This window comes from Apostichopus japonicus, chromosome 19 (assembly GCF_037975245.1).
Source record: "Apostichopus japonicus isolate 1M-3 chromosome 19, ASM3797524v1, whole genome shotgun sequence".
Lineage (NCBI taxonomy): Eukaryota > Metazoa > Echinodermata > Holothuroidea > Aspidochirotida > Stichopodidae > Apostichopus > Apostichopus japonicus.
In genome coordinates, this window is record NC_092579.1 from 73,404 (window position 1) to 98,590 (window position 25,187).

The window sequence follows — 25,187 nt, forward strand, 5'->3', positions numbered from 1 at the left end:
CCAATAAGTAACTTGGTAAACCGCGCTCTTTTTTGTGCTCAGTGCATTTAACCTCGCTCTATCCTTTGTTAAAACCCGCGTTGAAATGCAGGTAATTGCGGGGAACTGTTTATCAGAGCGCAGATTCCGTCGGAAGGCTTCCCTAATTCTATTCATGCCCGCTAGAAGTGTGAAGTTCATTGTTACCGTCAGACGGTCAATGGCTGTAATCCTTCCAATCCGGTAACAAAAGAATATCGATCATCGCCGGTAGAAGGAAGACCGAAGGTTTATACTTGGTCAAGAGAAGGGATAGTGTTAAGTGCGTATCTTACACTGTTTAAATTCAACGTACAATACAAATGTCCGCGCAAAAATATGTGAGCAAAATAGTTGGTTTGATGAGTGAAACGTTAGCATAAAAACTTTCCGCGAAACAAAACTTGCCGGTTAATATTCAAACAGTTCTCAACGTCCGTTCGGAAATAACAATATTCCTGAAAGTTATACAGGAATCATGATTTTTCCTACCACAGATTAAATAAGAAAGCCAAATTGATCATTTCCCGGGGCTAGAACAGTATACTGTTCTTGCAAGTAATACGGGCTATTCGCGCACGTGTTACATTACGGAACTGAGGTGGTACTCAGTTGTATGCTGCACTGAGACATTGCACGTTGTCACTGCCCTTGGAATTCCCCAAGTATACAGCTTCACGGGCCCTGTTCAAAAAAACACTTCAAACGTTTTTTCACGTTGTTCTCATTAATATGCATGACCATTAAATCCCCCAAAAAAGGAATTCACATTTTACCTGTACGCGGAAAATCATTGGTACAGCAGGCTGTCGTCTGATGATTTGCATGCTACAGTACTGTACAACATTCTTACAATGTGCGTGAAACACTTGTTCTTAGTTAAACTTGGCAAGTCGCCAAGAAACGATTGGCAGTGGAACGTCTCTACATAGTGAAACAGCGAACAATATCCAATGCACCGAGTCTTGTCTCGTATTCGTAAGCCTATGAACAGTACTCTATAAATCAGTGCAACGTTTCCTAGCCTAATGTGCCTAAAGTCCACACAAAACGCGAGGCCTGATGTTACTACTAAAAAAGATATGTTACCATGAAAGGATAAGGCACGAAGTTTCCTTCTTCCTTTTATTACTTCTGGTAACCAGAACATATCGGGGAATAAAATAAACACGTATAAGAAAGGTTTTGCCATTCAACACGAAACTATTCCCGTTTAAAACTTTCTTTCAGTCAAAGTCGTGAACTTCGTACTCGTACACTGCCCGATATTCATAATTTGTATGTGTCACAATAGGTTAAGTTTTACTCGCGCAGCACAGTACCATTCATAATTTGCATAATTTACACTCGGCGTCCAGATGGCGGGAAATGTAACATCATGTTCAATGTGTTGTGTCGTTCCCATGGTGCGATGAACTTGGGCAAGTTGAATGTCGATGACCTACTTATGTTCTGTGACCAATGTCAGTGGGAATTCTGTGTGTAAAAACTCGGGTTTTTCCACGTGTTATATATATATATAGAAGTTTTACGTAAGCGGATCGAATTTCGGGGCGGCTCGTTGATTGTGAGGAAGCACTTATCTAAGCATCAATATTTGTGAAAAATATCCTAATGTTTTTCAGATATTCTCTTTGAATGACCCCTCCATATATCTCTCTTTCTCCGTCCACTCAAAGCTAGACATTTACGCTAAAATTTACGGTAAAAAGCAAATATCGCCCAACCCTACTTCCACGCTATGAATAGCGCTGTATCGATCGGTTCACTCGCATTGTGTCGGTGGTGAATAGCGAGCGAGGGGAATTTGCATTCCTTTATTTGGAGTGCGGGAAAGTAGCGTTCCTTTATTTGGAGCGGGGTTAATTACAGTTAAGCTGCGTTTTGCGCTGAATCGCGCTAATCTTTACCAAGTTGCTTATTGGCGGTACTGTATTTAGTATGTGGATCCATCTTCTCACAATAACCCTATTCTGTCCCACGAACATTTAAAGTCACGTAAGGTTAACAAATGTCAAAGCCTGTAAATCTTGTAACACATATTTACTCCAAAAATTGATGCTTGGATGAATTTTGTATTCTGCATGTAGATCACCATAGTGAGTGCAAGAAAGCTCTTATTTTATGTGGAGGTCAAAGGGTCACAGAGATCAAGGTTTGAATACCTTGTAAACACTACAAATTGAAAGGTTTATGAATTTCATACTTTGTGTTTGGATCCACCTTAGTGTAAAGTGCAGGAACCCTGTTGTTTTCTTTGGAGATCAAAGGTCATGTGAGATAGAGGTCAAAACCTTGTCGGCACAATACATTCCAAAGTAAAGATTGTTTGAAATTCTGTCTTTTTAGGTCAAAGGTCATTGACGTCAACATAGGGTCGACGAAGGCAGAAAGTTTGTAAGCAGAGTACTCCAACTCTAAAGCTTAAATGAAACATCAAACAGGATATTTATATTCAACTTGGTATATAAAACAATCCTGCTGTTTTCTTTGAAGGTAAACGTTTTTTTTGAGGTCAAGAGAAAAGTATGGAAACCTTTTAACTGGTTTACATGAGTGCAATAAAAAGAGTCCACTACTGATGTGAATTCAGCGATGATGAAAACTTGAAAGTTTGTCTGCAGCATTTCATCAAATCTTTTCATGTGAATGTGGCAGGGACTCATCAAGCCATTTGGATTTTGGGTTCAAAATTGCTTACATTGAGAAGAGACTCAAACCTACTAGTTGTGGTCATTGAATTTAAAGTTATCATCTGGGTTCTTTCCAGAGCAATGAATCTCAGAACAACTTATCAGCTGTGTCCAGTGCTTCTCCAATGAACAAGTTAGCTTCATCATCAGTACAAGAGAAAGAGGGTGCTGTGGGAGGTCCTCAAGAGGCGGATGAAGGTAAGGATAGCAATCCATTTCTTAACTAAGAGGCTGAGAAAGGTTACAGGTGTGAGAGAGGTTGATCCATTCAGTGATTAGCCTCCGTAATTTCACAGCATATCCGTGAATTTCTTGGGCAGCATAAATTAGTTACAAAGAAGGATATAAAAAGCTATAAGGAAAATAAACTATTAGAAAGATGTAAAATAAGTTGACTTTTAATCAACCTGGAAGAGCTCCAACTATTTCACACCAATAATGGTTCTGATGGGGACCGCCACAGATATTGCTCAATCTTTAAAGAGTACTTTCATTTGGCGGGAACTTGCAAAATATGCACTTAATGCCACCTGGGACGTCCCCGATTGGTAGTACGTCCACACTTGGGAGGTATGTCATCATGTAAATGTCCCCAGTTGCCAGTGAGTACACACACCTGTGCATACACACAGCATACACACGTGCATCGTGCATTGCAGTGGAGTATCATGACATTAATCACCTAATATTATTGGCCATGGGTAAAATGCCAATTCTAAACAAACAGTTCAGAAATCCTCAAGCAGAAAACTTTATTATTACCAATCACAGCGACTTTGGTTTAAAAGTAGAAGTAACATAAGCCTAACATACTACAGGTAATGTTTGACATAGCATTAGCAGTAAGCCTATGCAATACTGTGTAGCTGACTCTATTTTTGAACCTAGGTTACATCAATATTCCTACGTAGATACCTGTTATTATGCTTTGGTTTGGCCTAGGTTTATTTCATCCTAATATTGCTATCTTTAGGAACTTTCTGATTTCCAGAAGTTGGTGGTCATGCAGTTCTCTCTCATGGTTATGCTGAAGCATAACAAGTAATGTTATTAATCATTGTCACTTATTTCAGAGCCTTCGTACTAAGTAAATTCTTGAGAACTTCTTAACAGTATTTTTGTTCCAAGGGAAATAGCATAGAGGAATGCAAGGAACAGCCTAGGTTACACCAGTATTCTATTAAATAAATCAACATATCAAAATGTTTTTCTGTGTTTCTGATCTTGAGATTTTAATATCCATTAATTATATATCAACATAACATGTTTCATGTCCCTGCAGGCAAAATAATTTTACTTCATTCAGTAATTACCTAGCCAGTCTATATGCTAGTATACATAGCCTACTGTTTTCCGAGGCTTCACCCCTGGACCCCATCACAACCCCGACTGAGCCCCATGAGGTCTTCTTACTACTCCCCACAAGATTTGAGTAAGTGTTTTTTTTTGGAAAGCCAGGCTCATTCCTGAAGAGAGGAAGTGGCAACAAAGTCAAAGATGTTGGAGACTACAGAGTAGATGTTTGACAAAAATACCCTCCGGGCACCTCTCTCCCTCAGTTTTGTCTGCTTCATTGAATGTGACTGTAGCTAATCTTGTCATGCAGGCAGATTCCACCTGTTTTCACTGTTGTTATTTAACTAAGTATTATGGCATGCCTCCGCACAATTAAACAATTCCATTACCAAACTTAAATATGAATTCAGCAGAGCCTTTCTGGATCCATTCGTACACATTCAACACAATATTCTTGATTGAACTTCAAGAACTGACAACGATGCTTTTACAGTGTGGAGTTATTCTGATACAAATACAGTCAAACTATCAATTTCCCCAGAAAAAAAGGCCTATAGATCTTATTGGGCAATTCATGGTTGTTAATTTTTCATCCAATTGGCAGTGTTTTAACTTTCCTTGGTTAGTAAAACAAACCTGCAGTTTAGACGTTTCCCCAATGTCTCCATACACATGGCAGCATTACACAAGCAAGTACAACAGTGCCTACATACAACAACATATGACCAGGCTAATGCAATATAGTACATTGTACTATCTTCACTTGTTCAATGTGCATTGCTAAGTAATTACATGTAAATATTAATTCCTTTGGCAACTTGATGGAAGGTGTTTAAAATGTCTACAAGAGGAAGAGTGGTGATGGGTGCCAACGTATCAAACTAGACTCTGGGTTGAAGAACCCATGAAGATGGGGCAGGACTTATGCCTAAAGAAAACTGTTGCAAAGTCCCCACTATCATAACTTCAGATGCCAGAAATAGGATATATTACTTCCCAAATACCCGGATCTCACGAGGAAAATTTGCTGTGTGTAAGGTGGAGATTTCCAGTGATCTATGTGCACCAACAAATATGGAAATTCCTTTCAGCCAACTTTTCCAATTTTTGCAAACATGAATTTGTTAGTTATAAATTTCGGGGATATTCCATGAAGTGTATATCACATTATTGACATAATTTATCAAAGAATATCCATGAAACCTTTGTAATCACTGTTTAAGATATTAACATAAAACCACCATGTTACTATTGAAAATGATCACTCTTCTTGAAAGCTGGCTTCAGCAACCTTTGAAGAATTTTTGTTTAGCTTTTTTGGGAGGAAATATCTAAGTGGCAATATTGCCAGAGGGAAGACTTTGGAATGTTCCAGTAGGATATTATTAACATATTAAATTGGCAACTGCATGACAGTTTATGTCAGAACTTAGGTACCTAGTGTGGGATAGCTGAGAGGCAAAGCCTATGCTATAGGCTAGTCTTAAATTAGGCTAGACCTACTGTGGTTAGTAAATATAATGCAAGGCCTAAAATACATTCCAGAAATGTTATGGGAAATGATAATCTGATAACATCTGTTGCCTTGTGCAGCCTTTGTCTTATTAATGAAGCATGCTAGGGTGTCCTTCTTGCCTGCCTAAAACCTTCACTAACTTTGTCCATGACTGCATTATTTGACTGTGTTGATCTGTCACTCTATGCATCATGTAGGTGTTGTGGCCAGTGACAGTGTATTAATGAGAACATTTTCTTTGATGACTCTATTATTTATGTTGTTATGGCCATAACTTCAAATTGTTTAATTGCGGTGACCATTGACTAGCGCTGTGTTCACATGAGATTAAATGCTTGTCATCAAAAGGAGCAAGATTACTGTGGTCCTCAAGATCTGATCACAGGCTCGTTCAAATGCATTGTGCAACTTGAGATTTGATGATGAGACCATTATCTCTCTCTTTTGGTCAGAAAATAAGAGTTGGATACATTGAGAATTCCTTCTCCAAATCATTGGCATATTTTTCTAAGGCATGGACCCCCCCCCAACCCACATACACAAGTAGATAAAATGATTCAATTGGGATGACCACAGACTGCAGGCATTATTAAAGTGTTGGCCAATTACTGTACTCTGCAGTATTTGATGGTAGCCACCAGTGTCTGTGTGCATTATAAAGGTGTGTTGGTCAATGGCTCTATGCATTCATTTTATTGTACATAGTGACCACAGACTGCTTGCATTATGTTTGGTGATAGCCAATGGCTCTATGCATTCATTTAACTGCAGTGACCGCAGACTGCATGCAATATGTTTGATGTTGACTAATGGCTCTATGCATTCATTAAATTGAGGTGACCACAGAATGAGTGCATTATATTTGGTGTTGGTCAATGGCTCTATGCATTCATTTAACTCTAGTGACCGCAGACTGCATGCAATATGTTTGGTGTTGACTAATGGCTCTATGCATTCATTTAATTGAGGTGACCACAGAATGAGTGCATTATATTTGGTGTTGGTCAATGGCTCTATGCATTCATTTAACTCTAGTGACCGCAGACTGCATGCAATATGTTTGGTGTTGACTAATGGCTCTATGCATTCATTTAATTGAGGTGACTACAGAATGAGTGCATTATATTTGGTGTTGGTCAATGGCTCTATGCATTCATTTAACTCTAGTGACCGTAGACTGCATGCAATATGTTTGGTGTTGGCCAATGGCTCTATGCATTCATTTAATTGAGGTGACCACAGAATGAGTGCATTATAGTTGGTGTTGGTCAATGGCTCTATGCATTCATTTAACTCTAGTCACCGCAGACTGCATGCAATATGTTTGGTGTTGGCCAATGGCTCTATGCATTCATTTAATTGAGGTGACCACTGAATGAGTGCATTATATTTGGTGTTGGCCAAAGGCTCTATGCATTCATTTAACTGAGGTGACCACAAAATGAATGCATTAAATTTGGTGTTGGCCAATGGCTCTAATTATTCATTTAATTGAGGTGACCACAGAATGACTGCATCATATTTGGTTTGGACAATGGCTAAAATGCTTTCAATTAATTGAGGTGACCACAGAATGAGTTCATTATATTTGGTGCTGGCCAATGGCTCTATTCATTCATTTAATTGAAGTGACCACAGAATGACCATATTTGGTGTTGGACAATGGCTTTATGCATTCATTTAATTTTGTTGACCACAGAATGAGTGCGTTGTATTTGGTGTTGGACAATGGCTCTATGCATTCATTTAAATGTAGTGACCACAGACTGACTGCATAATATTTGTTGTTGGACAATGGCTCTATGCATTCATTTAATTGTGTTGACCACAGAATGAGTGCATTGTATTTTGTGTTGGACAATGGCTCTATGCATTCATTTATTGTTGATGACAGACTGCATTGTTTGATATTTGTCAATGGCTCTGCAGTACTTGATGGTAGTCACCAGTGACTGCATTATTTGGTGTTGGTCAGGGCATCTATGTGTTATTTAATTTGACAATGTATCTGTTGGATGTTCACTACTTATATGTAAAAGTGACACAACATCTTGCTAATTTTCTTTTCAGGTACACTGGTGGATGAAGACTATATTAAGAATTTTCTTGGAGATTTGACCCCAATTCAAGAGAGCAAATTGATTACTCTTCGTGAGTGGCTGTCGGAGACACATAAAGGAAAAGTAAGAGTTGTAGCTTTTCTATACACTACTTTTTCAAAGGTGATATAAACATTTTCTCACTGGGGTTGTCTCCATCTGTTTTCAAGAATAATTTAAAATCAGCATCTTTTTTACAGCTTTCCCAGATGTATCAATAGTTGTTGGGAGTAATTCATTCAGTGATAACAAGTTTTATAGTTGTTGGTGGCAGACTGGATTTGTTAGCTCATTTTAGTGAAGAAAGCGCTCATGATTACCATGCATCCAGGAAGATTTTGTGCAGAATATTGAAAAGCATTGGAATAATTTGTGGTTATAATAAGTGACAAATTGGTTGTTAATGGTCAATGGTGCCAGAAATCTCTGATCTTCTTTGTTTTACTTTATTCTTGGACGAGTGTAACTATTGTTCCATTAGTTAGATTACTCAGGAAAATATTCCATGGCTAGATACTCACAGATTGTCTCAGTTTTCTGACTTATACATTCCTAAACTGTTAGATGCAAAGATCTTCCTAATATCTTATGTTGACTTTGTTCAGTAGTATCATATCTCTTTGTGGCATCATTCATTTGTACCTATTATATTTTGTCACAGATGCCACATGATGCCCACTTGTTGAGGTTTTTACGTGCCAGAGATTTTAACACAGAGAAGGCCCATGAAATGATAACAGCGTCCTTGGCATGGAGAAAGCAACACCAGGTGGATAAGATCCTCAAGAATTGGGAACCACCAGATATGTTGCAAAAGTACTTTCCTGGAAGCTGGCATTACCATGATAGAGGTATGTGGTAAAATATGAACTGCACACAGTAATTTCTTCATAAAGTCACACCATGACAGAGGTGTGTGGTGAAATTGCATGTTCACTGTAGTGTTGCACCTATTATCAGCACACACTATCAGTCGATATTACCAATATGGACCTTATATCACCATTACTAAAGTTTACCGCAGCTACCAATATTTGCTAACAAATATATTTCACAAAAAGTTGACATTTCCTATTACCTAACTTTATATGTTTAACATGAGAACCATCCAAATGGCAATTGCTTTGAGAGACACTTGCTTTGACTTTTTGTTGACTGGCTGAAGGCTTGGTAAAGTATAAAGAGTGATAGTGCTTTTGCTAGCTGACCAAAGTAAAACCTAATCTAGCATTATTAACGTGTAGCAACCCTACTACCAACACCAAAACATATTATTTGTAATTATTAACTGTGGTAAGCAATATTCATTTTCTGTTGCAAGATTCCAAAAATCCCACAGGATTTGTTCAACTAGCTTTTTGGACATTGCAAGGTGCAAACAATAATGAAGATTGGAAAGAATAGATGAACACAATCTGTGTCTGCCTGGGATGATAGACCTGACAAATGTGCACATGATGTGTGTTTCAAAATCCATGATTTATATGATGAAATGGACAGATTTATATCATGACAGAGATGTGATGTGTCAGAATTATATCATGACAGAGATGTGATGTGTCAGAATTATATCATGACAGAGATGTGATGTGTCAGATTTATGTCATGACAGAGATGTGATGTGTCAGATTTATATCATGACAGAGATGTGATCATGTGTCAGAATTATATCATGACAGAGATGTGATGTGTCAGAATTATATCATGACAGAGATGTGATGTGTCAGATTTATATCATGACAGAGATGTGATGTGTCAGATTTATATCATGACAGAGATGTGATGTGTCAGATTTATATCATGACATAGATGTGATGGTCATATCATTAACTATTGCTGGAAGAGAATGTTTTAACACATTAATATAAATTCTATGTAACATCTACAGGCAGAGTTTTTGCTGTTATCTTTGGAAGAAACTTCATGCTTAACAATACTTCTTATAGAATGTACTAATGCCATCATAATCATGATCTTCTCATCTGCAGATGGTAGACCACTGTTTATAATGCGTTTAGGCCAACTTGATGTGAAGGGCCTACTGAAGGCTTTTGGAGAGGAAGGAATTCTAAGATATGTAAGTTACGTATGATGAATGCTATAATTTGTTGGCAGTAAGATACATGGATATGTTATGTGAGAATTTGTGGCATTTGTTTTAGGGACCATTGCCAAGTATGATGGCATGTGAGCGTCTATTGTCTATTCATTGAAATCAGTAAAGCATGACCACAGTTCTACTGGTTCTCTCTCCATAATATGCAGAGTGGGTGGAGCTTGTGTCTGCTTGCAGGTGTAGAGTGCTTCCACGGTAAGCAGTGGTTGCAAGCATCCTTTTGTTAGGATTACAATAGGCCTTGCTGATTTAGGCTTTTGGTTATCGATTAAGCAGTTGGCTCTTTGGACCTGCGTTGAAAAAAAAGAAAAATATCCGGCCAAATCTGAACAGTACGTTAATGCAACTTATAGCTGGAACCATTCAGAAGTGAATAGGCTAGGCATAGTCAGATCAATGTCATGTTTACATGAGAATTCTTGGCCTAGGCTTCAGAATCGTAGATCGTTGCAACTACCATTACCTCAATGCATTGAACCCCCATGCCACAGGTTTATAAAACTTTTCTATTTCTCACTTTATATTTCAAATTAATATATTGCAAACAAAAATCACCAATACAGAGAACACCATCACAATTCGTTTGGCTAAGGCGGACATAGTCGACCATAAGATTAAACTAGTTACAGCTTACCCTGCAAGTAGTCATTGACTCATTTTGTTTCTTGTTAACGTTACTTTTGCAGTACAATTGTATACTGATTGTGTATAATAGGCTACCATATATAGCTGTGCAGAAAACATGGTTAGGCAAGAGTATCGTTTTCAGATCAATCTCAGTTCCATGCAAATGTTATGAACTCGATCCATCTTTCTTTTTTAAAGCTTGTGACTGGTTAAACATACTACAAGCTAACTTTACAGTACTGAATATGGGAGTTATATGATTCCCCGTCCATGCCTGTTGCGTGCTTTGTTTGTTTATCAAGCTTTATGGGGTTCGTTCTATTAGCAATCTGACACAGAGAGATACAGTACTGAATATGGGAGTTATATGATTCCCCGTCCATGCCTGTTGCGTGCTTTGTTTGTTTATCAAGCTTCATGGGGTTCATTCTATTAGCAACTAACTTTACAGTACTGAATATGGGAGTTATATGATTCCCCGTCCATGCCTGTTGCGTGCTTTGTTTGTTTATCAAGCTTCATGGGGTTCGTTCTATTAGCAACTAACTTTACAGTACTGAATATGGGAGTTATATGATTCCCCGTCCATGCCTGTTGCGTGCTTTGTTTGTTTATCAAGCTTTATGGGGTTCGTTCTATTAGCAACTAACTTTACAGTACTGAATATGGGAGTTATATGATTCCCCGTCCATGCCTGTTGCGTGCTTTGTTTGTTTATCAAGCTTTATGGGGTTCGTTCTATTAGCAACTAACTTTACAGTACTGAATATGGGAGTTATATGATTCCCCGTCCATGCCTGTTGCGTGCTTTGTTTGTTTATCAAGCTTCATGGGGTTCGTTCTATTAGCAACTAACTTTACAGTACTGAATATGGAAGTTATATGATTCCCCGTCCATGCCTGTTGCATGCTTTGTTTGTTTATCAAGCTTTATGGGGTTCGTTCTATTAGCAACTAACTTTACAGTACTGAATATGGGAGTTATATGATTCCCCGTCCATGCCTGTTGCGTGCTTTGTTTGTTTATCAAGCTTTATGGGGTTCGTTCTATTAGCAACTAACTTTACAGTACTGAATATGGGAGTTATATGATTCCCCGTCCATGCCTGTTGCGTGCTTTGTTTGTTTATCAAGCTTTATGGGGTTCGTTCTATTAGCAACTAACTTTACAGTACTGAATATGGGAGTTATATGATTCCCCGTCCATGCCTGTTGCGTGCTTTGTTTGTTTATCAAGCTTTATGGGGTTCGTTCTATTAGCAACTAACTTTACAGTACTGAATATGGGAGTTATATGATTCCCCGTCCATGCCTGTTGCGTGCTTTGTTTGTTTATCAAGCTTTATGGGGTTCGTTCTATTAGCAATCTGACACAGACAGATACTACAACAACAAAAAAGGGAAAAAGTATGTCCTCTCTGGAACAGTTTCGATAGAATAAACTATTCTTTACAAATAAACAGATACTATCAAATAATAATACTGTAAAATGTTGATGAAGTTATTTGAAGCCCTATAATTTTGATTAAACTTGAATACACCCGCCCCCCCCTTCTAATTTTGCTCAACCGGCAATAGCCCTGTATTTTAATTGTATAAAAAATCATTTCCATTGTGGGAGAATTGAAAATTGGCAATAACAATGAACCTAAATAGACCCCTCTCTGTACCACAGAATGCCTGTGCAAATATAAAACTTGGTCTGAGTTTTTCACTCAAAGAAGAAAAGTATGGTGTGATTGTAGATAAGAAAAACTGAAGGGTTTAAGGCAGATGAATTGAGGAAGCACATAATTAAAAGACAGCCGTAAAACAGATGAAGTTATTCAGAGCCCAGACTGTTCTTTTTGGAATATTTCCTCCAACCACCACATTAGTTTTTAGTTTTTTGAGTGCACTTGTCTGCTGTCATCAAGCAGCCAGCTCTGGTAGTCCATAGCATGATAGTATTTATTTAACATTAAAGGGTAAACTCAGATAGTGCCCCGAGGCCCTGCATCATGTGCTTAATTTGCTCTCAAAGTTAAAGCTACTGTATACGTTCGTGATTCAAGGGTAAATACATTGAAAGAATTCTCACAATTTTTATTTTTTGGCTCGGTAGGCGGAGAGGCATCGTATATTTACTCCTGTAGTCCGACCATCTCATTTTCTATAGTAATCAGTGGTCCGACCAATGTTGAAAGTCAACTTCGAACAAGTTCAAAATGCTATTCATGTTTTTTTCCACGAACAGTGTCAGTGTGTAAATCATATTGTTATTTGCACGTACAAATCGTTTGGGTTTTGTCAGTGTGTGGTTCTTGTTAACGTTGTAAATTCTTCTGTTTGAAATTAGTAGAAAAACAACATAAATAACAATCACTGTTTTTGTAGTCACTGATATCCTGATTTAGGTGATTTATTTGATATCAGTCATGATCTCTGGTGATCATATATAGAGAGAGTCCCAACAACTCACAGTCATTATGTATCAATTGTGAGGTTTTGTGTATTTGATACCTGTGGTAGTTCTCTTACACACAGGTTAGGTAGATTACCCTAGGGCTAGGAAACTATCTTGATACTTAGGGCCAGAACCATATATAGAGAGAGTCCCAACAACTCACAGTCATTATGTATCAATTGTGAGGTGTTGTGTATTTGATTCCTATGGTAGTTCTCTTACACACAGGTTAGATAGATTCACACAGGTTAGGTAGATTACCCTAGGGCTTGGAAACTATCTTGATACTAAGGGCCAGAACCATATATAGAGAGAGTCCCAACAACTCACAGTCATTATGTATCAATTGTGAGGTTTTGTGTATTTGATACCTGTGGTAGTTCTCTTACACACAGGTTAGGTAGATTACCCTAGGGCTAGGAAACTATCTTGATACTTAGGGCCAGAACCATATATAGAGAGAGTCCCAACAACTCACAGTCATTATGTATCAGTTGTGAGGTTTTGTGTATTTGATACCTGTGGTAGTTCTCTTACACACAGGTTAGGTAGATTACCCTAGGGCTTGGAAACTATCTTGATACTTAGGGCCAGAACCATATATAGAGAGAGTCCCAACAACTCACAGTCATTATGTATCAATTGTGAGGTTTTGTGTATTTGATACCTGTGGTAGTTCTCTTACACACAGGTTAGGTAGATTACCCTAGGGCTAGGAAACTATCTTGATACTTAGGGCCAGAACCATATATAGAGAGAGTCCCAACAACTCACAGTCATTATGTATCAATTGTGAGGTTTTGTGTATTTGATACCTGTGGTAGTTCTCTTACACACAGGTTAGGTAGATTACCCTAGGGCTAGGAAACTATCTTGATACTTAGGGCCAGAACCATATATAGAGAGAGTCCCAACAACTCACAGTCATTATGTATCAGTTGTGAGGTTTTGTGTATTTGATACCTGTGGTAGTTCTCTTACACACAGGTTAGGTAGATTACCCTAGGGCTAGGAAACTATCTTGATACTTAGGGCCAGAACCATATATAGAGAGAGTCCCAACAACTCACAGTCATTATGTATCAATTGTGAGGTTTGGGTATTTGATACCTGTGGTAGTTCTCTTACACACATGTTAGATAGATTCACACAGGTTAGGTAGATTACCCTAGGGCTTGGAAACTATCTTGATACTTAGGGCCAGAACCATATATAGAGAGAGCCCCAACAACTCACAGTCATTATGTATCAATTGTGAGGTTTTGTGTATTTGATACCTGTGGTAGTTCTCTTACACACAGGTTAGGTAGATTACCCTAGGGCTAGGAAACTATCTTGATACTTAGGGCCAGAACCATATATAGAGAGAGCCCCAACAACTCACAGTCATTATGTATCAAGTGGGAGGTTTGTGTATTTGATACCTGTGGTAGTTCTCTTACACACATGTTAGATAGATTCACACAGGTTAGGTAGATTACCCTAGGGCTTGGAAACTATCTTGATACTTAGGGCCAGAACCATATATAGAGAGAGTCCCAACAACTCACAGTCATTATGTATCAATTGTGAGGTTTTGTGTATTTGATACCTGTGGTAGTTCTCTTACACACATGTTAGGTAGATTCACACAGGTTAGGTAGATTACCCTAGGGCTAGGAAACTATCTTGATACTTAGGGCCAGAACCATATATAGAGAGAGCCCCAACAACTCACAGTCATTATGTATCAATTGTGAGGTTTTGTGTATTTGATACCTGTGGTAGTTCTCTTACACACATGTTAGATAGATTCACACAGGTTAGGTAGATTACCCTAGGGCTAGGAAACTATCTTGATACTTAGGGCCAGAACCATATATAGAGAGAGCCCCAACAACTCACAGTCATTATGTATCAATTGTGAGGTTTTGTGTATTTGATACCTGTGGTAGTTCTCTTACACACATGTTAGGTAGATTCACACAGGTTAGGTAGATTACCCTAGGGCTTGGAAACTATCTTGATACTTAGGGCCAGAACCACATATAGAGAGAGTCCCAACAACTCACAGTCATTATGTATCAATTGTGAGGTTTTGTGTATTTGATACCTGTGGTAGTTCTCTTACACACATGTTAGGTAGATTCACACAGGTTAGGTAGATTACCCTAGGGCTTGGAAACTATCTTGATACTTAGGGCCAGAACCATATATAGAGAGAGCCCCAACAACTCACAGTCATTATATATCAATTGTGAGGTTTTGTGAATTTGATACCTGTGGTAGTTCTCTTACACACAGGTTAGGTAGATTACCCTAGGGCTTGGAAACTATCTTGATACTTAGGGCCAGAACCATATATAGAGAGAGCCCCAACAACTCACAGTCATTATGTATCAATTGTGAGGTTTGGGTATTTGATTCCTGTGGTAGTTCTCTTACAAAATGGTTGACATAGTCAGTAACTAAACTCACAGTCAGTATGTGAAATTGTTATGAGAAATCTTTATGAGATAAACTTATGAGAAATTGTCATGGGTGCCAAAGTATTCAGGGTAAATTGGTCACTGGGTGGGAGACCGCTTGCCTCTCTCTAACCCGTCCTTCCCCTGATCAGAATTCATGAGCATCGTAACACTTGAGGAGTGTTTCAATTTCTTGTCTCCTGCTTGTGAGTCATGACTCCAAAAATATATGTTGTTAAAAGTTCATATATTTTAATGGCAGCTATGAGGAAGAAGCAGGGAGAGGATGTCCTCATTTTTAGCAAGAACAGGAATTATAAGTTTGGTTGGTGGGGATCATTTTTATTGGTATTACTACTGTTGCTGTTTTATCACTTCAGTGGTTTAGTAGAAAATATTTTGTGAGGAAGGGCAGTGATGTTCCAGATAATTATCCTAAATTCAGGAGACACTGGAGCAATCAATTATGGCATTAAATATTGAATGGGTATGATGACCAGAAATCCCAGCCACCTATTATCTGTTACAGGAAGGCTGTGCACTGGGGGAGCAGAGAGGTGTGGAGAACTGGGTGTGGAGAAGGGAAGGGAGAGGTTGGAGGGTTGGAAATATATTGATCGTTTGGAAGGGGGTACGCACAAGAAAACATCATGAAGCAAAAATGCTAAGTTGCCTTCACCTCCAAACTTTAATATCAAAATTGAAGTAAAATATGATAGAACATGTAAACAATGGTTTTTGTTTCTCAAGGACAAAAAGTATTAAACATCTCTTAGTGTGCTCTGTTGTTTTGTGGAGTGCATGTATTTTTGGAGTTCTTGCAATATAAGACAAAATAGATGAACATTAATGTTTGGGCTTGCACTGAGGTGTCCACATCTTCACCAATTAGGCCTTAATAAAGCTCTTTACACACAAGTAGAACATTTGAAAGGTGAATATCATAAAAACCAGAATATTAACAGAAACTTTCTTGTTGGACTATTACATATCAGGATCAAAATGCTGCCTACAAATTTTGTGGAAATATACCAGATCTTCCATCACTCACCTTCCCCACTCAATAAACAACATGTTTTAGTTATCAGAGTGGTATCTAAATAACTGGATTTGAACAGTTCAATGAACCTAGCAGTGCCTGGATTGATACTGCATTTTGACAAAAATAGGTCACTTAAAAAACTTGTAGGGCCATGCTCTTGCTCTCCCTCATGAACCTCCAATAGTTGAGGATGAGAATTTATTTTTTCTGGCAGTCCTGATCTTCTTACAGTAAATTTGCCATCTAACATTACAGGTAGGGGCCCCTCAGAATGCTGGTGCCCCTCAAAATGTAGGTGAACAAATATTATTGGCTAGAAAAAAAACTGAACCTGTCATGAACTTTCTATTATACTTTTTAGATAGGATATATGTATGATGAATTTAAAATTGCCAACAACTCAAAAATTATTTCATAGTTTCCAAAAAAACATATAGGTACAATCATCTATTTGCTAACCGTGCATCTAAAATTTGCTATTAATTGAAGTGTACCTTCTTGGCACTGCATCAAAAACGGACAACTAGGGGGTAATTTACATTGCAAAATTACCTGTTTGTAGAATGATGATCAGTGAAATACAGCACTTTGTACGTAACTTGATATTTTTGAAAACATCATTACTTGATCAGAATCAGCATTTTGAGGGGCATTAAACCAGCGTTTTGAGGGTCAATAAAAAAAATTATGAAAAATTAATAAATCCATTATAGTGTAATATCAAAACTGTATTTTTACATGAAACATATAATTTTACACTAATAGCACCCAAAGTAAACACTAACCTCACATATTTTGTAATTTAACTACGTTAAATAAGTTGCTCTCATTTTTTATAAATGTTCTGAGAAATATTTACTATTTCCTTCTACAGTATTCCCTCAATTCTATGTCCATTACATTTACTAAGATATGTACAATTCACAACATACTGCAAAAATAACTACTATATAAATGAAGATCTCATTTGGATGTAACTTTTGCTACCTTTAAGATTTTTAACATTGTGGGTCAGTTCAACTGGGTGGGTGCTTATGGGTTGGCGCAAAATACAGTACCACACACATATAGTATAAACAAATATTAATTACACTTTAAAGAACCTACATTCACATGTAACAGTTTCATGTAGCTGAAGAAAGAACAATCTGTTTTTAACTGTAATGATTTATATTTAACAGATAATAAACAACTTTATCATTTGAAACTTTAATTAAACAAATAAAGCATCCTCAGAAAAGACGAACTTGTAAAGGGTAATATCTAAACTATAAAATTAATCAACTTTTCATTTCACAAACACATGTTTATTGATAAGTGTATTTCTACATTCTTCCACATTTCACCATCCCTGGTTGCACTTCTGCTTCATACACTTCACCATAAAATATAGAAGCAGACTCTTTTTCCATTTCCTGTGGCATACCCATATCTACTCCAAATGGCTTCTCTAAACATCTCACACAGACTTCATCTCCCACCCTTTGTAGAACTCTACCAATAAACACTTCTTCTTCATATTTCACCTTAACCCACCGACACTTTCACATCCTTCATATCCAACCTTCTTAACCCCATCACATCTACACCTTCAACCTCGACAGCATCTACACCTTCAACCTCAACGTCATCTGCACCATCAACCTCAACCTCTTCTGCACCTTCAACCTCAATATCATCTACAGACATCACTCCAACAGATGAGTCATCAACAAGAAGTCGCCGACGCACACGCTTCCCTTGTGTGCAAGCAGGCAAAATCATATCAGGCTTGACTCCATTTTCATCTTTACATGCAGCTTTACTGCATATATTTGGGAAGCCAGCACATTCAAGCATTTGGGACACAGTTTCAACTTCTCTGCCTCACACTTGCCATCTGGTTTCAAGCAAACACAATGTGACTTAATCTTCAAAAATATCTCTAGATTACACCGTTTCTTCAACTTATTGTCTTGTCTGGCTTTGTCCCTTGCTTCGTTCTCTTTATTCAATAACTCCACTGACTCTTATATTTGTTGTCCTTCCATGGATCCATAGACTTGAGTTACCCTCATGTTACTTGTTACCTTTGGTTTTGGCTTCACTTTCTTAATTGTCAGTAGTCCATCAATCTCCTCCAATGGTGTCCTCTTGAATGAATCTTCAAGCTTCTGGATGGTTTCTAATGAGTTCTCCAGTTTTTGCATATAGTACTGCTTGGTGTACTTCTTGATGCCAACTGGCGACTCAACCGTTGATGTGTTGGAAGTTGATGATGAAGGTCCTGTTGTTTCATCAGTTTCATCTTGAATAACAGATGATGCTTGAACAAATTTGTCCTTTTGCATCCATTCAACACTCAGGCCATGGTTAGTTACACCATGGAGCTATAAACCTGGGATTTATAGCTCCATGGTTACACCAACACGTTTTGCTGCATTTTTTTTATTATTTCAAGTTTGTTTGCCCACCGTGGCCAAACATCTGCCAATTTCTTCATGAAACCATCCCTGTTGACTGTGCATTCCGCTGAAAAGAGTTCTCCCTTGCTGTTATGGTATTCACAGTGCAAATTTTGATTGATTTGGTCATGTAATTGTGTGACTCCAGTGGTATCAGGTGGAGTGATGAAAAGATGCATTTCTTTTGCTCTCAAGAACCTCAACACCTCAATATCAAATCTGGAACTGTGGCCATCAGAAACAATGACAACTGGTCTTTCTACCTTCTGTGCTGCTTAGTGTCGATCTAATAACTTGTACGCTGACAACAGGGATTCATGTGTTTGAGAACCACGTTCAGTTGTTGATATGAGAAGATTTGGAATGTTCTTGACAGCAATGTCAGGATCCATATGTACAAGTGTAGATAGTTGAGTTTGCAGAAATCCAAAGTATTGTTAATTGTCTTTAGGATGTTTGTTGGTTACTTTTGCTCTTTTATTACTTAAGTGGGGAATATTTTTCCATTTGTTGACTGTCAATATGCCAAGGAATGGGAAAACAAAAATTTTTTTTGTAAAGGAGGTGTCATGTTTTTTTTTTTTCATTAGGGAAAATCAGCATTCTGAGGGGCAATACACCAGCATTTTGGGAACCTCAGTGGGAAAAAATACAAGAAACACAATCAATTTTTAAATAACTCTTAGAGAGTTTAAAATGAGTGAACTAGTCAAAATTTGTTGTTAATTCATCACGTTCCTGGAAAATTATTAGCAAAATTGTTGACCAGCATTTTGAGGGGCAAGTGTTTTTTAGTGTGGTTTTTCTCCATGCAAAAAAAAAAATGATAAAAAAAATATTTTCATGTTTGGACCCAAATGCAATCTAAGTTAATAGATAATCTTCATAATTATTCATTGTTTTACCCAATAATGTAAAACTGGTGAGCTGTAGGTGACTTACAAAAAACACCTACATTCTGAGGGGCCCCTACCTGTAATAAACCTCTTTTCTTTTACTGGTTCCCCCTATGCACAACACCCTGTCAGTTTTAATGCCAACAGCAACCCATGATAGGCCTATACTGATTTTACTACAGTCACACATTGTTACAGCACTTGTAAACATATAAACTGGTACCTCCAATGATGTGACAGTAAACATTGTATGTTGCAACTCTCTCTATCTACGGCTCAGCATATGGCAACTAAAATGGTAGATTACCCAGGGTGCTAGGAAACGGTATCTTGTTACCTATAGTGCTCTTATAATAGTAGATTACCCTAGGGCTAGGAAACTATTTTGGTACAGAGGGCTAAAATGGTAGATTACCCTTGGGCTAGGAAACTGTATCTTGGTACCTAGGAATATTAAATAGTAGATTACCCTTGGGCTAGGAAACTGTATCTTGGTACCTAGGAATATTAAAATGGTACAGTAGATTACCCTTGGGCTAGGAAACTGTATCTTGGTACCTAGGAATATTAAAATGGTAGATTACCCTTGGGCTAGGAAACTGTATCTTGGTATCGAGGGCTACTAAAATGGTAGATTACCCTTGGGCTAGGAAACTGTATCTTGGTATCGAGGGCTACTAAAATGGTAGATTACCCTTGGGCTAGGAAACTGTATCTTGGTACCTAGGAATATTAAAATAGTAGATCACCCTTGGGCTAGGAAACTGTATCTTGATACCTAGGAATATTAAAATAGTAGATTACCCTTGGGCTAGGAAACTGTATCTTGATACCTAGGGCTATTAAAATGGTAGAAAACCCTAGGGCTAGGAAACTGTATCTTGGTATCGAGGGCTACTAAAGTAGTGGATAACCCTAGGGCTAGGAAACTATCTTGGTATCGAGGACTACTAAAATAGTAGATAACCCTAGGGCTAGGAAACTGTATCTTGATACCGAGGCCGAGGGCTACTAAAATAGTAGATAACTCTAGGGCTAGGAAACTATATCTTAGTATCGAGGGCTACTAAAATAGTAGATAAACCTAGGGCTAGGAAACTGTATCTTGGTATCGAGGACTACTAAAATAATAGATAACCCTAGGGCTAGGAAACTGTATCTTGATACCGAGGGCTACTAAAATAGTTGATAACCCTAGAGCTACGAAACTGTATCTTAATACCTAGGGCTACTAAAATAGTAGATAACCCTAGGGCTAGGAAACTGTATCTTGGTACAGAGGGCTACTAAAATAGTCATCTTAAGTGTTGATGTGTAATAGCATGTATGAAATATCATCTTGGCATGCCGCCTGGCTACGGTTATCCAATTATCAAAACTTCTTATCTTTTCTTTTAAGGTTTTAACCATCAACGAGGAAGGCTTGAGGAGGACAGAAGAGGCGACCAGGAAATACGGGAAACCTATCAGGTTTGCTCTCTTTTCATGAAATGTGAAGATTAGGAAAGAACAGCAACATAGTTTACAGCATTTTTGCAGAAGCAAGTGCTGTTGCACACTGTTGCAGTTGTTTGCCTACCTCTTGCCTGGAATTATTGTGAGAGAAGTCACATAGTAGTTTGCATTCCATACAGGCAATTTATTGTTTTCTTGTTGGATTCATCTTATCCTTTGCAATTCAATGTCCAAGTTCTTGAGTAGATGAAGCCTGTTGTTTATAGTATTGGTTAGAGGTCGAAATGTAACCAATATATCTCAAGAAGGAAATTCAGATGGTGCTTGTTCTCAGCATGAGGATATTTCATAGTAAGTAAAATGGCCTTACATCATGTAGGGGAGGTCAAAGGTCATTTGAGATCAACAGGTGATATTAAAAACACAGTTTAGAGAAGGAAATCTTCAGGCATGCTTGATTCCTAAACTAATCAGCTAGTTGTGAGGTCAAATCCTTTATGCAGGTTTGCAATTCTTGTGTCATATTTTAGTGCAGACAAATTTCCATGTAAACTGTGGTATGTTTATCTATGTTGACAACATCAGTGATAACAAAGTTGTACAGGAATATGTCAAGACAGCATTCAAGTGATTTATGTTGATAGATATTCTCTTTCATGTTACAGCTCTTGGACCTGTGTGGCTGACTGTGAAGGCCTTAGCATGCGCCATTTATGGCGCCCGGGCATTAAAGCCCTGCTAAGAATGATCGAAGTTGTCGAAGCTAATTATCCTGAGACGATGGGAAGATTACTGATTGTACGAGCTCCCAGGGTCTTCCCTGTCATTTGGACTTTTGTATCTCCATTTATTGATGAAAACACCAGAAAGAAGTTTCTTATATATGGTGGCAAAAATTACATGGAAGCTGGCGGTTTACCAGACTATGTGGAACCGAGTTATATACCAGAATTTCTAGGAGGGGATAATTATGTAAGTAGTTATTTCTCCTGGTTTGAAGTGTTTTTTGACTGGCAAAGCCTAATGACCTTCTGAGAAACTAAACTTTATGGGTCATTTCAACAAAGTTTGTCTCTTGAAGTGACTAATAATAGAAAAACTAATGAACCTTCTAATAGCTACTCATTTTGGTTGCAATGCTTTGCATCCATTGGAACTTATGCAGTCAAGCTGGCATATGTGTGTGTAAGGGCTTGTATGTGTTGCCTGGCTTGTAAACACAATATCTCAAGATAGTTAACCTCTGCAGTTCTCATATCTGGCATATGGTTTAACCCATAATTAGTTCAAGAACCCTATTGTTTTGGGTGGAGGTCAGATATCATGTGGGGTCAGCTGAGGGCAAAATGAGAAAATCTCAAAAATGCTTTATCTCCAGAACCTGAACATCAAAGGAGCTCATGTATGCATGGTAGGATAGCCTTACATAGTGTAAAGTTTCTACACAATTTGGAGGAGGTCAGAGTCATTTCAGGTCTCCAGAGGTCAAACCTTGAAATTCTTGTAAACACATATCTCCAGATATGAAACTGAATTGGTGTCTTTATTTTGCATGTGGCTTCCTGCTATTCAATTGTTTGCTCCATATGTTGCTGTGCAAACAGCTTATATATACACACACTGCTGTTTAATTGGGACAACTCACAGCTATAGACAAGAGTTCCTTTAAACCAAGCTTGTTTTATGTTCTTCCCAGGAGTTTAGGCTACTAAACCAAACTACTGGCATGATGGATTTGTTGCTGCCATGATATTGCTCATATCAGCCTGTCACCTCTTGACCTTCAAAAGTGGTTAATCAGCCATCTCTGCCTTCCCCATTTGTCATTTTTGTTCTCACCTTGTCACAGGTTTTTCCTTTCTGTCAAACACTGCTTGTCATTTCTGGTGACAAATTCCATATGGTACAATGTAGCTCCTTTCTTTCTTCTCTTTAAGATATCAGTTTAGTTTAGTTTAGTAGAAAAAAGGACCAGGAGGGACACTGAAGTCCCAATCAAGGACCCTATAGGAGAGAAAGAAAAACCTGAAGACACAAACACTCAGACCCGATTACAATGCTTAAAGTGCTTGTCCAAAGCATTCTTTAACCCATTCACACTACTTGCAAGACCCGATTACAATGCTTAAAGTGCTTGTCCAACTAAAAGCATTCTTAAACCCATTCACACTATACTTGCAAGTACAACTTTAGCAGGCAAACCGTTCCATTCATTCACAACCCTAATAGAAAAAAAGTTATGCCAAATATTAATCCTAGTTTGTGACTTTTGGAGTTTTATTCAATGACCTCTGGTACAACTACTATTAGCAAACATGAAAAAAGTCAGTGAAGGATAAATTGTCAAAACCATACACAATCTTGAAAACCTGAATCAAGTCACCACGTAATCTCCTAAGCTCCAATGTGGTGAGATTCAACAGCTGTAACCGCCTATAGATAAGGAACACCCTTTAAGGATCTTAGCAGCCCTCCTCTGGACCTTCTCGAGTACTTCCTTATCCTTAGCCCAATATGGTTTCCAAGCCTGCACAGCATACTCCAGATGAGGCCTAACCAACTGCTTATAAAGCCTAACAACTATGTCCTCTTTCAGAAAACTGAAGTTCCTCTTGATCATCTATACCTAAAACCGTATTACCTCTTTTAGCAGCTTCGAGACAATGTTAAGAAGGTTGCAGAGATGAGTCAATATAGATACATAGGTCTCTTTCAACAACGATCTCCTGTAACTCCTCACCATTAAGATTGTAGGTATACTGTTGGTTACTACTACCAATATGCATTACCTTGCATTTATTAATATTAAAAAGCATTTGCCATCCCTGAGACCAGGAAAAAACCTTATCCAAATCCATTTCAAATTTCTCAAAATTGCTTTTGGAAGAGACCTTAGACAAACAGTTTGGTGCCATCAGCAAACTTCTTAGATGTACACAAAATATCTCCATCAATGTAATTTATGTAGGCAACAAACAACAAGGGACCCGAAACAGACCCTTGTGGAACCCCACTACTAACGCCCTGCCAAGAAGAAGCACAGCCATTAATTACCACCCTCTGTTTCCTATTACCAAGACAATTCTCGATCCAAGACAGTAAATTTCCACTGACACCCATACTCTTCAGCCTAAGTAAAAGACGCTGGTGGGGACCTTGATCAAAGGCCTTCTGGAAATGCAGGAACACAACATCTACAGACTTCTGCCTATTTAGTGAGCTTGTTACATTTTCCATAAACTCAAGAATATTAGTGAGACAAGACCTTTCTTGACAAAAGCCATGTTGAGACTCTCTGATCAAAGACTGACTACTGAAGTGACTGACCATAGACTTTTTAGCAATAGACTCCATGCCCTTACAAACAACACTAGTGAGACTAAAGGGCCTGTAATTACAGGGCTTAGACTTATTACCCTTCTTGAAAATTAGGGTCTCCAGTCCTGAGGAACATAACCTTCATTCTTAAATATACTAAAAACCAATGAGAGTGGAACGCAGAAATGGTGTGCAAAAGTCTTCAACAAATACGGATGGATTGCATCAGGCCCAGAAGCTTTAGATTTATTTAGACAAAGCAGCTCCCTTAAGACAACCTCATCCGAAAATGAGATCTTATACAGTTTAGGACCATCATTTCCCCCTGAAAATCTGGAACACTACTCATATCTACCCTTGTAAAAACTGACCAAAAATAGTTGTGCAAAAGATCTGCAAGATCCTGACTATCAGTAACTATAGTATCTGCTGGTGGTGCCCTAATAGAAAGAATTGCATCTTTAACTTTCTGCTTTGTCCTGACATAAGAAAAGAAGGCCTTTGGGTTATCCTTTATATTGAGGGCAATGTTATTTTTGAATTCAATTTTGCTTCAGAGACTAAGCGTTCTACCTTCCAAAAGAGATTCAGAATTAGTCCTAAACGACTCCCACTTTCTACGTTTTTGCCTAATTGCACATCTAACTTTCGTATCCATCCAGGAAGGCATACTGCTTTGACAACGATGATTCTTCCACGGAACATGATTTTCCATAATTACCTTTAACGTATCAGCTATGCAGATCCAAGACTGAGAAGCACTCATGTCTCTAA

The 25,187-nt window shown here is 38.1% G+C and overlaps 1 protein-coding gene across 2 annotated transcripts in view; it reads left to right on the plus strand.

Annotated features, from left to right (window-relative positions):
- Positions 1 to 25,187, plus strand: part of LOC139959365 (SEC14-like protein 5) — a 96,198-nt gene that overhangs the window by 49,497 nt on the left and 21,514 nt on the right. For both annotated transcript variants that reach the window (XM_071956911.1, XM_071956912.1), the window contains 6 exons: positions 2,789 to 2,909; positions 7,594 to 7,706; positions 8,284 to 8,473; positions 9,611 to 9,699; positions 21,040 to 21,110; positions 21,761 to 22,067. In XM_071956911.1, coding sequence (XP_071813012.1) covers positions 2,789 to 2,909; positions 7,594 to 7,706; positions 8,284 to 8,473; positions 9,611 to 9,699; positions 21,040 to 21,110; positions 21,761 to 22,067 — 891 coding nt within the window. The remainder of the gene's footprint in view (positions 1 to 2,788; positions 2,910 to 7,593; positions 7,707 to 8,283; positions 8,474 to 9,610; positions 9,700 to 21,039; positions 21,111 to 21,760; positions 22,068 to 25,187) is intronic.